At 44.9% G+C, this 13,398-nt stretch overlaps 1 protein-coding gene across 15 annotated transcripts in view; it reads left to right on the top strand.

The window, feature by feature from the left end:
* GPR149 (G protein-coupled receptor 149) overlaps window positions 1-13,398 on the top strand; it is a 109,196-nt gene that overhangs the window by 77,312 nt on the left and 18,486 nt on the right. For 9 of the 15 annotated variants that reach the window (XM_052685734.1, XM_052685740.1, XM_052685733.1 and 6 more), the window contains 2 exons: window positions 11,117-11,309; window positions 12,757-13,232. In XM_052685734.1, coding sequence (XP_052541694.1) covers window positions 11,117-11,309; window positions 12,757-13,232 — 669 coding nt within the window. Of the gene's footprint in view, window positions 1-8,620; window positions 10,101-11,116; window positions 11,310-12,756; window positions 13,233-13,398 lie in introns of those variants that run through there. The other 6 variants (XM_052685730.1, XM_052685731.1, XM_052685728.1 and 3 more) reach the window with 2 other exon arrangements.

Consider the following 13,398-nt stretch of genomic DNA (forward strand, 5'->3'; position numbering starts at 1 on the left):
TTCGTGTTGCCAACTTAGATCTAAACCTGAAAATGTTTTCATTGAAAGCCAGTGTGTAGGGAACTGATACTGCCCAGTTTGTTTCTGTGGTAGATGCTATTGCTGCACTAAAGCTCTCACTGGTCCATCTGACTGCCTTTACAAAGCTATAAATGATACTTCAGCAGAGACCTGATCCAACGCCTTCTGGAGCAGAAGGGCTGTGTGGAAGTAAGTAAGGAGCTGCGTGACTGAGGGAAGGACCTGAGGAAACTGAAACACTGCTGTAGTTTTGAGACTTGAAAGAAAAAGAAAAAAAAAAAAGGCTCAAGAAGACCATTCTGGTGTTCAGACCATCACCTTGGGCAGCATGAGAAGTGCTGCCAGCAGCTTGAAGGCAGCGATCCCTCTGCTCAGCACTTTTGAAGCCAGCCTTGAGTGCTGGGCCCCCAGTGTAGGAGGGATGTGGGCACTCTGGGCAGAGCCCAGCAAGGGGCCGCTGAGGTGCTGCAGGGCCCGGAGCATCACTGCAGGGAGGAGAGGCTGAGAGCAGGGGCTGCTCGGCCGGGGCAGCTCAGGGATCCCACCTGCACCCATCAGTGCTGCAGGAGCGCCGGGCCGGGAGCCAGCTGTGTCAACACAGCCCTGCCCTCAGCACTGCTGGGCCGGAGCTGCACAGGGAGCAGGGCTGCAGGGCTCTGATGCTTGGGAACGAATGTGACATCTGCTGAGGCTTTAAGCAAGAGGCGCTGCATGCTTTACTGATAATTCCAATTAAACATTAATTAAGAAGCAGATGATGAGCCTGACCTTGAATCAGTTCTTAATGATGGTGTATTTTGTTTCTGTCTCACTGTAAGAACTCTGTTGTACTTGCTGAAGAGGCATGCTTTGAGTAGGCAGTGAAAGTCATTGTTTTCCCTTATTAGGTATGAATGAGTCTTTGCACATTAGGCAGTTGAATTGCAGAAATCTTTCAGTATTCCTTCAGTATTGTTTTAGTGATCCATAATTAGCAATAAAGTACGTATGAGGAAAGCAAGCTGCCATGAATATATGAGATTTTAAGTGCTTTCTGGTGTAGCATTAACCCTCAGGCTGTGATGTTTGTAATAAATCAACCAAACCTCCACATATAAGGCATAATTGACTGAAAATCAGTCTGAGCAAGTCTACATGGCCCAAGGGACTTCTAGATGGATATATCCCTTTTAAGCTCTGCGTTTTCAGATGAGAGTTTACCTAGTTTGCTACTACCTTCCTGTCAATATTATTGCTTTCCTGCCAATATTATTAGTTTCTCTTGAGTATTTTCTTACTTATTAGGGAAATGTTAGTGTAATGCATTCTGAATAAATAATTGCATAAAAATGACTATGGTTTTGAACAGACTTTTTTTTCCCCTTTTGCTACTATTTGTAAATATTTGTATGGATTCACTTCAGATTTGGTTAATGATTTTATCAGATATGGTTTATATAAAGGCCCTTGAAAATCTCTCAGTATTCATTAAGCGTTGGATTGTGACGGTAATGCTGTGCTGAGCTGTGATGTTACAATAGCTGCCATACTTTGCAAATAGGCAGAGAAAAGACATTCTGGTTCCTTTCATCTCCCAAACTCAAGTACAGTTACAAAGTAGGCTGTCTGCAGTGAAGCCCCAGACAAAACAGCCAGAAGAACTCAACTGCTTAGAACTTTTAAAATGATATTAGGCATTACGGAGTATCAAATGAGTGCCTTTTGGTGTTGAAAAGAACAGCCAGACTGAAATTATCTGTGATCAACACTGTGTTTTGTTCTGCACCACATGTCGTGGTCCGGTAGTTGAAAATGATGGACTTAAGGAGATACACAAGTGCTGTCTGGAGCTTTAAGCTATCATTAGTATTTTTTCTACCTTACGATGCTCAGAAGAGTGCAGAAGCATGCTCTGTAACTGCACGTGTGATTAGCTTTTAGCAGCCAAACCTGAGTCGTTCCCTCATCAGGAAACAGATGTGGCTGTGTGAGTACACTGAGAGGGCATGGCATGATCAGCTGTAAAGTGAGTTATTTATTAGTAACATAGCAATGAATTGGTCTCAGTCCCCTCTGCGAGCTTCTTTGCGTTCTCATCAGCTTCTCAAGTAGCAGTGGGTAACTTTAATGGCACTCTTAATGCTTCGTGGCTCATGTAGCTGTGGGAGCTGGCAGGCAGAGGCCCACGCAGCGCTCCTGCCCTGCCGACCTCTGGTGCTGCATGGAAGTTTTCCTAAGAGATAAGGGAAGTTTGCTTAGAAAAATGTGAAGCTGAAAGCTGTCCTGAAGCGAAGCGAGCATTTTCTTTGTGAGTACAGATACCAGGACGTGAAAGGTGGTGGGAAAGTGCAGCTGATTGCTTCTGCAGTCTGCAGCATTCCTTCCTTGCTTCCTTCAGGTTCCGTGGACACATTGTCCTTTTGAAGAGCTCATGCTTCAACTGAATCTTTCCATTCCAAAAAATTAGAAGTTCTTCTGTAAGAGGAATGTTTTCATTTTGTCTTCTCATATAGTCTCACTTCTGCAGCTTTTCAGATACAAACACAGTCGTTCTTAGCATCAGCAAAGTTAACAGACCTTATTACCATCACTCAGAATTAGTTAGCAGCCCTTTCTTGATTCAGCATTAAGAAAAACACTCCAAAAACATATGCAAGTTTGGTTGCCATTTGGGGAGGGAGTTTGAGGAGGTGGTTGGACTGGGTGATGTTGGAAGTCTTTTGCAACCTTGATGATTCTATGATTCTGAGTGTCATTTTTAGGGACTCCAAACACAGCTGACACAAAAGCAGTGGCTAGAGCTGGCACATCAATTCTCAGCCCACATAACCTCTAAAATCTTTTCAAATTTATTAGAGTTGTGGAAAACAAGCATTTTTTTTAGTATTCTTAGAGAATGTCTGAAGTGTGCCAGACCTGCTTTACCTCATGCATTTCTGTTACAGCATCACTTGTGGGGTTTTTTTCAGCTCCCTTTTCCTGTTTTTCTGACCTGTTCCGAAGCTTCATGTCAGAATAGAAGCCTTCCTGACGAAGCCCCGGGAAGATGTCTCTAAGCAATAGCAATCTTCTGTGCTGAGAGAAATTAAGACGTTTCCTTGTCTCCTTTCATTCAGGCTGGTGAAAGGCTGCCATCTTCCTGCGGTGCTGCTCCTCTCCTTGGGACTCCTCCTCTGGGAGAGCCCAGCCTGTTTCTGCCTCTGTGCTTGTTTGGAGGATTCCTCCTGTGGTGCATGAAAGCCAGCTCCTTCCTTAATATAAAGCCCTTAGTCTTCGTGACATGTGTGTGTGTGTGTGTAGAGTAGACAGGATTCCCTTTTTTCAAAACAGATTTTTCTTTGTCGTGATGTGCAGTAAGTTGTGTCCTGTGCTTTGTCCATGTTCTTTGGACATCATTTCTGGTAACGTTTGTGCTTTCAAATTAAAGCAGTGCTGTCCTCTGTGCAAAAACTGCATCACTTCAAGAAATCCCTGTGCTAGAACAGTGATAACTTTGTTGGTGTAAGTAAAAAGCAGTCATGGCCAGAAAATGCAATTTCTTAGCTCTCTAGAGGCAGAATTATGTTCCAAAGCATTCAGTCTTCATTCATTAGAACTGGGTTTGATCCTGACTCCTGAGGGTGAATTTCCTGGTCTGCTCATTCAGCCTTCCTTGAAGGTTAATGGGAGAGAAAATAGTGAGGAAGTAACTATGAAAAGAGAAATGAAAAGGGAAGACAACCTACTGTGCAGCTCTTGAGACTATGAGCGGGCAGTGAAATGTGCAAACAGAGTTACAAATGGCTCCTGTGGTCATTAATTTTATTACCATTGGAAAAAGTTCCATGTATACAGCTGATTTTCTTGCTGCTTCCGGATGGGTTCATAGCTGGGTCACTCCTTGCCTTCTTGCATTTTTTTCATCCTGTCAGAAGGGGATAATTGTTTCTCTCCAGCTGTTCGGATTCTCCATTTAACTCTCTCCGTGCTGTTTTGCACAGCAGTTGGCTCTCACTGCCCAGCTCCTGCTAGCAGAGCAACATCTCCTTTTCTCCAACATGGTTGGAGAATGTGGTTAGCAGTGTCTAAGGTAGGGGTGGTTCTAGAGCACATTGTTACATTTACTGGTATTTGTTCAGTGGTTAGGTAGGCTTGCACTAGTGCAGCTAGTGCTAGGAAGCTGTGCAGCAAAATTAAAAGCATTCATATCATGCTGTTCCATGAATTATATTCATAGCCTGCTGTGCTCTCTATTAGAAAGCAAACAGTTACTGTGAGGAGGTGCACTCAAGAATAGCATCCTGCTAGCTGTCTGTCTCCTCCTATCAATTCACTGAGCTGGTGGCTGCTCAAAGAAAGTGACATGGTGAAGTGTCGTGTCTCAGGAGAGCCATTACACCGCAGCTTGGAGAACGTCTTATTTTCCATGTCTTACTATCCAGACTTGAGCTTCTCTCCACTTTAATAGCTACAGATTTTGCTACTGTCTCTGTCTTGCTATCCACTAGAAGAACAACGCCTTCCTGAATGCAACTCTCCCTTCTCTTCCTGGTATATGCTGCCTCTTCCTTAATAGCTCTTCCTTTTCACTGTTGCCTTCTTGGAATCACTGTTACCTTAGAATTGCTTGTTTCTCTTCTCCCCACTTGGCACATTTCCTGAATGACAGCACCTGATCATCTCTGGTAATGTGTGTACAGTGTAACCAGATGGGTTCATTCTCATTTCAGCCATCTTCTCTGTTGCTGACCTCACCGAAGTTTTGGCAGTGTTTTCATTTTTCACTACCATGCTGTGCACAGGGAGAGACGTGCACGTCACCTTTGTACCCCACCCAGTGGAAACATTGGGGCTTTCTCACTTCCAGCTCCATCTGTCTCTTACTAACACTACAGCTCACCAAAAGCGTTCAGTTCACTGCAGTCTCAATCTCCTGTCTGTGTTTACAGCACAGAAGGGAGTTACGGTGGTCTGGCAATGGGCATTTCTTGGAATTAGCACATCTGCTCAGAGAGGGTGCTGCTGCTCACAGGGACAGCTTGTGACGTGTTACTGCATGGAGCAGAAATCCACTGCTTTCAAAATGAGCATCTGCACAGCGTGATTCTGTTTTGCTTGAGTTGGAGACGCTGTGGTCCAGCCAACAATGAGTATATAAGTTAAATCATATTTTAGGTGTAATGGAATTATTTCTGATTTACACTGCTCTAATTGCTCAAATTCAGTAAGCACCCTTTCCCTACAGCACAGCAATACAGCTGCAGCGGAAATGCATTAAGAATAAAATGTCTGCCTTTGATTAGAAGCCACCATTGATGGAGTTCATCTGGAGCAAATAAGCAGATGCAATAAGAAGCTGCAGTCTAACCATCTTATGCCTGAAAACGATGTCTGAATCCAGTAGAACAAAACCCAATCATTTGGTTTGGCATTTTTTTGAGAGCCTGTTAAGAAATAAATCTGAAAACAAGTGCTTTTGAGGAGTAAATTACAAAAGCATTTGTGGGATTATATACGGTTATGCCGGCTTTTCACGCAGTGTGACAGTGACAGGACGAGGGGAATGGCTTTACAGTACAAGAGAGAAGTTGGGTTGGATGTTGGGAAGAAATGTTTTATCAGGGGGCAGCGAGGCGCTGGCACAGCTGCCCGGAGAGCTGTGGGTGCCCCATCCCTGGAGGCGTTCAGGCCGGGTTGGATGGGGCCATGGGCGCTGATGGAGTGGTTGGCAGCCTGCCCATGGCAGGGCTCGGCACGGGAGGATCTTTGAGGGCCCCTCCAGCCTGAGCCGTCCTGTGATACGATATGATTCTGGGATGCTACTTGATTAACTTCACACGCATTCCTGAGTTGCTGCATGCAGCGTCATAGAAATGCTCCCATAGATGCTGAATGCTGCTGACTCTCTGAAGAGCTGCTGTTGTGCAGTGCTGATTGAAATGAGGCCAGGAGAGGAGATCTTCACGCTTTACATATTCTCTCTTTGTGGCCAGTCTTTAGCACAGAAAATTTGCGCTGGGAAAATGAATGTATATTGCACAAGACAGTGTTGTATTGGGACCCTCCTGTCATCCAGGAGTCTAAATGCAGAGAATAAGGGGAATAGGTGGTAAGGATCCACAAATCCCTGCTTTCTTTGACGCAGTCTCGATGAAGGACGTAGCAGCAGATAAGTGAGTCTTTCTTTCTCTTGGTTTCTGCAAGGTCATCCGTTGTGGTTTTGACACTGATATCCTCCTGTTTGTTTAGAAAACATGGGAGTAGAAGGGGGCTGTGATGACACTGCCTACATCTCTGCTTGCCTACCTGTCTTTGCCGCCTTCAGTCTAATTGAATCTGAAAAAATTCAGTGAAATTTACAGGTGAAATTGGAATTAGAAAGGTAGTGTACCCTTAAGTTATGAAATGGTGCAGTAGGAACTTGCACTTTAGAAGAGAACAATGAATCCTAGTGCAGATTCTTTTGCTCCAGCTGTAAGAGAGGTTTCAGACTCAGGTTGTACTGGACACACAAGTCCAGGATACCACAAGGCACAGCTGGTAAAGCGTGGACAGTGAAGAAGTGTGCAGAGAAGATCATAATAGGGGAGTTGTCAGAAAATTTTTGGTTGATATCTGCAGTCAGAGCTATTACACATCCTGTGCAGGTTTAATGGCTTGGGATAGAGGAGCAAAAATTTGTATAGATAATATATATTTCCCAGGTAAAATATATTTCCCAGGCATTATTAACATTGCTCTGAATACCTCACAGTAATATGACAGAGCAAATGAAGACAACACAGGCAGAACATGACAAACAAACATAGAATTTAAAAATGACAGTGATTGATCATGTGTCAGGAGGCACTAAGATGTGCTGGAGTGATTTAAGCTGGTTTGTTGCAGTTCAGCATCTGAGCTAGTTAATAGCTGGGAAGGCATAGATCCCAGCTGATGTTTTCTTTTGTTGTTGGAATATTTATAAAGTCTCTGTTTGTATTCACCAGCACATGGGAGAGACTGGGCTCTGCTGCGGTCTGTCTCCTGGCTGAGGAGTCCACCAGAGTCTGTCTCCTCTCATCAGCTGCTCATTTTCATGAAAACTGTGAGAACTGAGTGGCTCGACACCATCAGATGGTAACTAAAATGATCATTTTGTCAAAAGAAATTGAGGAATTAAGAGTGGGAGAGAGACGTGCATCTGCATATTTCACAGGTGGCCACGTGTTTCCTGAGAAGGCCAGACTCTAATAGAACAGGTGTCCAAACGAGGGTGAATGATGCTCCTTTTTCTTCTCATCTCTTGACTGTACTTCTGACCAGGCTCACGCTGTTAATCTAAAGATTTAGAGCACTGTCCTTAATTTAATGTTGACTTGCAGGAGCAAAGGTGATGGTGATTTGTAAATACAAAGAAGTGAGCCTTGGCCTTCAGCTGGCACAGCACAGATTAACAATCAGTCGTCCATCAGGATGGATAAATCACAAAAGCCAAGTCAAATCCTGTAGAGTTAAAGGCCAGATGGATGGTCCAGATCCAGGACTGCACCTCATGTGGAAGGCAGGATGGATGCCACTGTGCATTGCTGGCAAGATGGTTGAAGATCTGGCTGGTTGTGAGTGCAGCCCTTCCTGGTGCTGTGGCCAAGCAGCTTGGCAACTGGGAGTGAAGGACAGATGATGGATTTCCTTGGCTCTGCTCCTCGCACTGTGGGCTCGCTGTGGCAGAGCTGCAGCCACATACTGGTTTTGTCTGCCTGCTCTGGGGGCTCTGGCACCTCTGGGAGCTCCGTGCTGCCCCAGCACGAGGGAGGACAGCTGGCAACCAGGGCTGGCTCTGTGCTCCCTTACTGATGAGTGGAACTGAATGAGATTGGGTCCTTACTAACAGGTGGATTTGTAGTGTTACACAGATTACGGTGTAGCTGGAGCAGACTCACCATGCAGTCCTTACTCGGAATATACTGTTCCTGCATCTCTGTCGTGTATTTGAATGCAGAGTGGTGCCCAAAAGAAAAGAGAGGCAGAGTTCTCCTAGAAGATTGCACTGAACTTACCTGCTCACTTACTGTCCAAGTGTTGTAAATTTTGTCAGCTGATAAGCTTTATCAGTATTGTACTTTCTTAGGAGAAAATGTCTGTAAATACCGAAATGCACGTGGCTGTGGTTCTACCTGTGTGTGATTAGAGCAGGCAGTGAGCACTTCGATCTTAATCACATGGGAAATGGAAGTTGTATAAACCCCAGACTGAGTTGAGAGACCACATACACCACACACACAGACAGACAGCACCTTGCTGATGTGCATGGCTGTTGCCTGTCATTAATGAAGGGCTGTCACTAAGTAACTGTACAATTAGCATCCATATGGTGTGCACATGCATGCACACACGCTTGCAGGGGGAGTAGGAATACAAAAAGGCAAGGCAGGCACAGCCTTCTGTTTCATCTTCATAAAAGGCTCCCGCAGCTCTTACCATGCTAAGCTCGGAGCATAGAAGTGCAGAAGAATAAAAGCAGCTCTCCAGCTGGTGATGCACAGCCACGAAGCAGCCATGGGCTTTACGGGAATGACATTTATGGCTGACATCAGATCTGAGTATTTGCATTGGATTTCAGTGTCAGCATCGGAGGTGGGGCTTAGCAGGGACACTGATCCAGCTAAGAGGCAGCTCTGTCTGGGAAGATACTCACTCCCCGTTTCTCTGCTATCCTGCTTGCTTCTGACTCCTCCCTCCTGCAGCTCAGATCAGCACAGGGTGAATCCAACAGCCTCCCATTTCTACTATTATTCTCCTTGAGCTTGAACATACCTGGTGCTCTACCTTCATTTCAGCTGAACTCGTGAGTAAGGCACGTTGCCTGATATCTCTCAAAAGTGAATAGCTTGTTATTACCTGAAGAGACTGAATTAACTGTCTTCCAGTATTGAAAGGGTTATGAAGAGCTGTATTTTTTCCAGCACCTCTGGTACTTCTTTGTTGCCTGGTTTTTCAAGAGCATGAGTTATTCTGGTTATCAAGGGAGCTTAAACCTGAATATTTCTTCACCGGATGCTACAAAGAAAAAAAGGAAACAAACTTGCGATGTGGAACTAACAGCGATGGTTTCAGCTTGTGAAAACTTGCAGAGTCAGTGAGAAGGCAAGGAGCAACATTTGCCGAGGACAATGTCGGTGATGCTTAGTAATTTGTCACTCAATGGGACAGGCTTCTTCGCTGAAAATCATGGCATTATAGATAAACCTAATGAGCAGAGAACTTTGAATGTCTTTCTGTTTTGCTTGACTTTTATCATTGCATTCACAGTGCTTCTGGGCAGCATTTATTCACTAGTTTCCCTGCTTAAAATGCAGAATAAATCCACAATTTCAATGATTGTGATCTCTTTGTCAGTAGACGATTTGATCAGCATTGTGCCAGTGATTATTTTCATGCTCACCCAGTGGTCGGGTGATGCCCTTCCTCAGCCTCTGTGCACCACCTCAGCGCTTATATATTTATTCCAGGGCATTTCTAGCAATCTGAAAGGGTCTCTTATAGTTTCCTACAACTTCTATAGCATCAACAAAACTGAGGCAATGAACTGCAGTGCTTCGAAACGACGAGTGAGCATCATGTGGGCAATTCTCAGCATTTGGATCATCAGTTTGCTCATCTGCATTTTGCCTCTCTGTGGTTGGGGCAGGTACATCCCCACCTCATGGGGCTGCTTCACAGACCATGCAAGCTCTTACATCTTGTTCTTATTTATTGTCTACTCGTTGTGCTTTTGCCTCCTCACAGTGCTGTCTGTCCCTCTAACTTACCAGCTGTTGTGCTCAGATGAACAACAGCTATTACACATCGACTACCAGGAAATCTCTCGAGGCTACATCACCCCTGGGACGCCTGCAGGCTGCAGTACTGCCACCCCATGTCTGTCACCAGTGGACCCTGTGGATAAAACCCTGAAGCATTTCCCAAACGCGTGTCTAAGCTCAAAGGCAGTTTTTAGGAAAGGTGTGGCTGAGGGCAGTGGACTCGAGCCCCGATGCACGAACAGCGCAAAGAGCCGGAGCTTCACGGTGGGCTTTGCCCAGAAACGATTCTCACTGATTCTTGCATTGACAAAAGTCATTCTCTGGCTTCCAATGATGGTAAATTGTCAGATTGATTTGCTTTTTCATGTTTATTTATGTTTAAATGTGGCAGGAGCTGATGAGCCATGAATTGAAATAGATGAACAGTAGCTGTTGCAGTTGTTCCTTACAGTGTACATTGTGTCAGCAAAAGTCCTTTTGAACGTGTCTGCACCGCTTTACATGAATTTAACTGCTTTTCTGCAGGCTTGACAGAGACTGATTTGTCAAATGTTACTCTGTCATCACATTTGTATCACCTGAGCACAGAGATGAATAAGGTCCACCTTTTTGTGTTTCTAGCTGCCTGATGTGCATTTTTTCAGCATAGGGTCTGTGAATATTAGTAAGCCAGTTTTTGTGCCCCTCCCCATAGCGGTGAGTGATGTCCTTTGCCAAACTGGCTGAAAAATTTGAGTTTTTTAGAAAAATGAGATTTGTGTGTATCTTTTTAATCTCTATACAAAGAGTATATGTGGTGGGGCAGGTGGTTTTTCATGTGCATGCGCTGGTATATTTGGGAACAGATATGGTCATTAATAGTTAGGAAGGAGGAGGTTGAGAGAATGGGATGTGGGTTTGGGTTTGAGTTATGTCTGGGGCTGGAGTATGTATAGACACAGCAGCTAAGCTTTCCTCAACTGAAAGAGAGTGTCACAGAGCATCTGCTGCACGATCGTGGTGATACAAAGTTCTCCTGTTTTCCATCAGGAGGTGGAGTTCCTCAGTACCAGGCAGGAGAGATTGAGCTGGCAGTCTCTTCTGAGATGCTTGGACTGTGAGTTGCCTGTATTAATGGTATTTGGGCATCTGTATTTAATGTTTAGCTCAAGTAAGAGGTTTCTAAGAAATGGAGAATGAGGAAGAGAATCTTTGACAGTATGTTTTCTCAGCTGTCTCTTAGAAAAAAGCTTGTTAGGCTGAACATACAAACATTGAAAACTTTTACTTGTGTCACATTCATGTTCTGTTTATTCCTGGAAGTATATCATGTGCCTGAAGCAATTTAAATTTCAAAATGTCCTGCCTTTCAGATACAAATGGTTGTCCAGCACATCGTTGGCTATCAAAGCCTTTCGTTTGAGACACTTAGCTTCCTGCTGACATTGCTGGCTGCCACCGTCACCCCGGTATTTGTCCTGTCAGAGCACTGGATCCACCTGCCCTGTGGCTGCATCATAAACTGCAGGAGGAATTCATATGCTGTGTCTTCAGAGGAACTCAAAAGTAAGGCTGGGAGGCTGACGTACAGCTGGAATGTAGTTAGGAAGTTAGTAACAGTTCTTGAAGTCATTTACCCGCAGTATCTGAATTACATGAATGTCACTTGGAGCGGTGTGAGCGATTCACAGCGTTCTGGCCAGATCCCTGGAGAAAAGTAAGCTGCCTGGTACTAATGGATGATGGGGCTTGGAAGCTTGCTGAGTTTCACTAGTCACTGGCAGAGCTTTCAACAGAGCTCTGAATGTGGACTCTGTATCCTAGTTTCCCTCTCCTCTCCAAGATGTATCTGCCAGAATCTGACTTCTACTGGTGAAATACATGGACCACGTTAACTGTGGCATGGAGAAAAGCAATGTGTTAATTGTGAGGAGATTATAAGGAGAACAGCTGTTGTTTCCACACCTGCCCTATAGCTAGCCAAATAGAAATCATAGTGACACAAGAAAGCAAGCCACAAAGGCCAGGAAAGGTCATTATCCCAGTATGTTTGTGGAGTTAGTTCAAAGCTGAAGATGTACTACACAGCTGTGGCCTCAAAAATTTCACGTTTACTGCATGCTTATAAAAATTACCTGAAGGTAACTGAGGATAGCAGACCTTTACATGATAACCTCTTCAGAATTTTCTGATGGCCTTTTTTTCCTTGTGCCTCCAGGTAAAACCAGCTGCAGGAGAATGTGCTGTCTGTGCCACAGCCTGTCTGCTACATGACTTTTGTCCTTTCTGTGATGAACTTGGTCATGTGGTAACTCTCAGAGAGGCAGTAAACAGAGAAATGCAGCTGTAACTCTGTGAACTTACCCCTAGTGAAAACCACATTTAGGTTTCTGTAAATGTGGGTAACGTGATATTTATGACTCAAATTTTGCATAATGTTTTCCCATAAATTTCCTGCTCACGGTTATTTGTGAAATAAATCTCCAGTGTTCATGTGTCTGTGCAGAGCGGTTGTATTCTGAGTTACAAATGAAAATACAACTCTTAAAGTACTCTGAGAGAAGTATTTGCATTGAAGGTCGATTTTCAGTACTCAGAAATGTTTCATCATTTTGTACAATTTTTGACCTTCAGGACCTGTGGTTGAAACAGGCTGTGGGGGGAAAAGAAAGGTATTACAAAATTCAAATACTTTTTTGTGTGTAGTCCATAAAGTATGATGCACCAAGAAAATGGCAGGCAACCTAGCAGTTTCTTGGAATCCCTATACTTCAAAACGCAGCATTTCTGAGTTCACTGACAAGGCAGTGGTATCTGAGATATTGATTCTTAGTTGTTCTTTCTTTTTATGCGTAGCAGTATGCATTAAAAAATGGGATGTGGGTTTGGGTTATCTCTGGGGCTGGAGTATGTGTTCCATGTTTTAGAATGTAAGTTTAATTACGTACGTAATGTTATTTTCCTTGTTGGCTTTGACTCTTCCTCATACAACGTTTCATTCCTTTTTGCTCAGCCAAACACAGAGGTTTCGAATTCAACCTTTCCTTCCAGCACAGTTACGGAATCTATCGAATATCCCCCGAGAGCCACCACCACGATGGCGATGGTAAATCCACGTCGTGCCACAACCTGCTGGTTTGCGAGAAACCCTGCGAGCCGCCGAAGGGAGGCAGCGGCGGCGCGGCGCGGGCAGAACTCAGCACCACGGACAGCGCCCGGCCGGACCCTGCGGGCTTCAGCTCCGCGGACAGCCTGCGGCCCGGCCCCACGGGGCTCAGCACCACGGACGACGCCAGACCCGGTCCGGCGGGGTTCAGCACCACGGACAGCGGCCGGCCCGGCGCCATGGGGGTGCGCGGAGAGACGGCCTCGGGCCTGGGCAGGAGCGCAGATGGAGCCGAGAGGAGGCTGTCGCACGAGGAGGGCCACAAACCAGAGCTCACAGACTGGGAGTGGTGCCGGAGTAAATCAGAGAGGACACCTCGGCAGGTAGAGTGGGCGTGTGCCCTTATTTTTCTCTTGTAATAAGAGTTACTGGTCAGTAAGGCGTAATTTTTGTTTACAGTGAAGTTTCTGTTAGTTCTGTTGATTTAGTAGAAAACTTACTCAGTGTTGTATATTTTAGTAACTTCACTCCTATTGCAGATTCTGGTCC

Source organism: Tympanuchus pallidicinctus, unplaced genomic scaffold (genome assembly GCF_026119805.1).
Source record: "Tympanuchus pallidicinctus isolate F22 unplaced genomic scaffold, pur_lepc_1.0 scaffold22, whole genome shotgun sequence".
Lineage (NCBI taxonomy): Eukaryota > Metazoa > Chordata > Aves > Galliformes > Phasianidae > Tympanuchus > Tympanuchus pallidicinctus.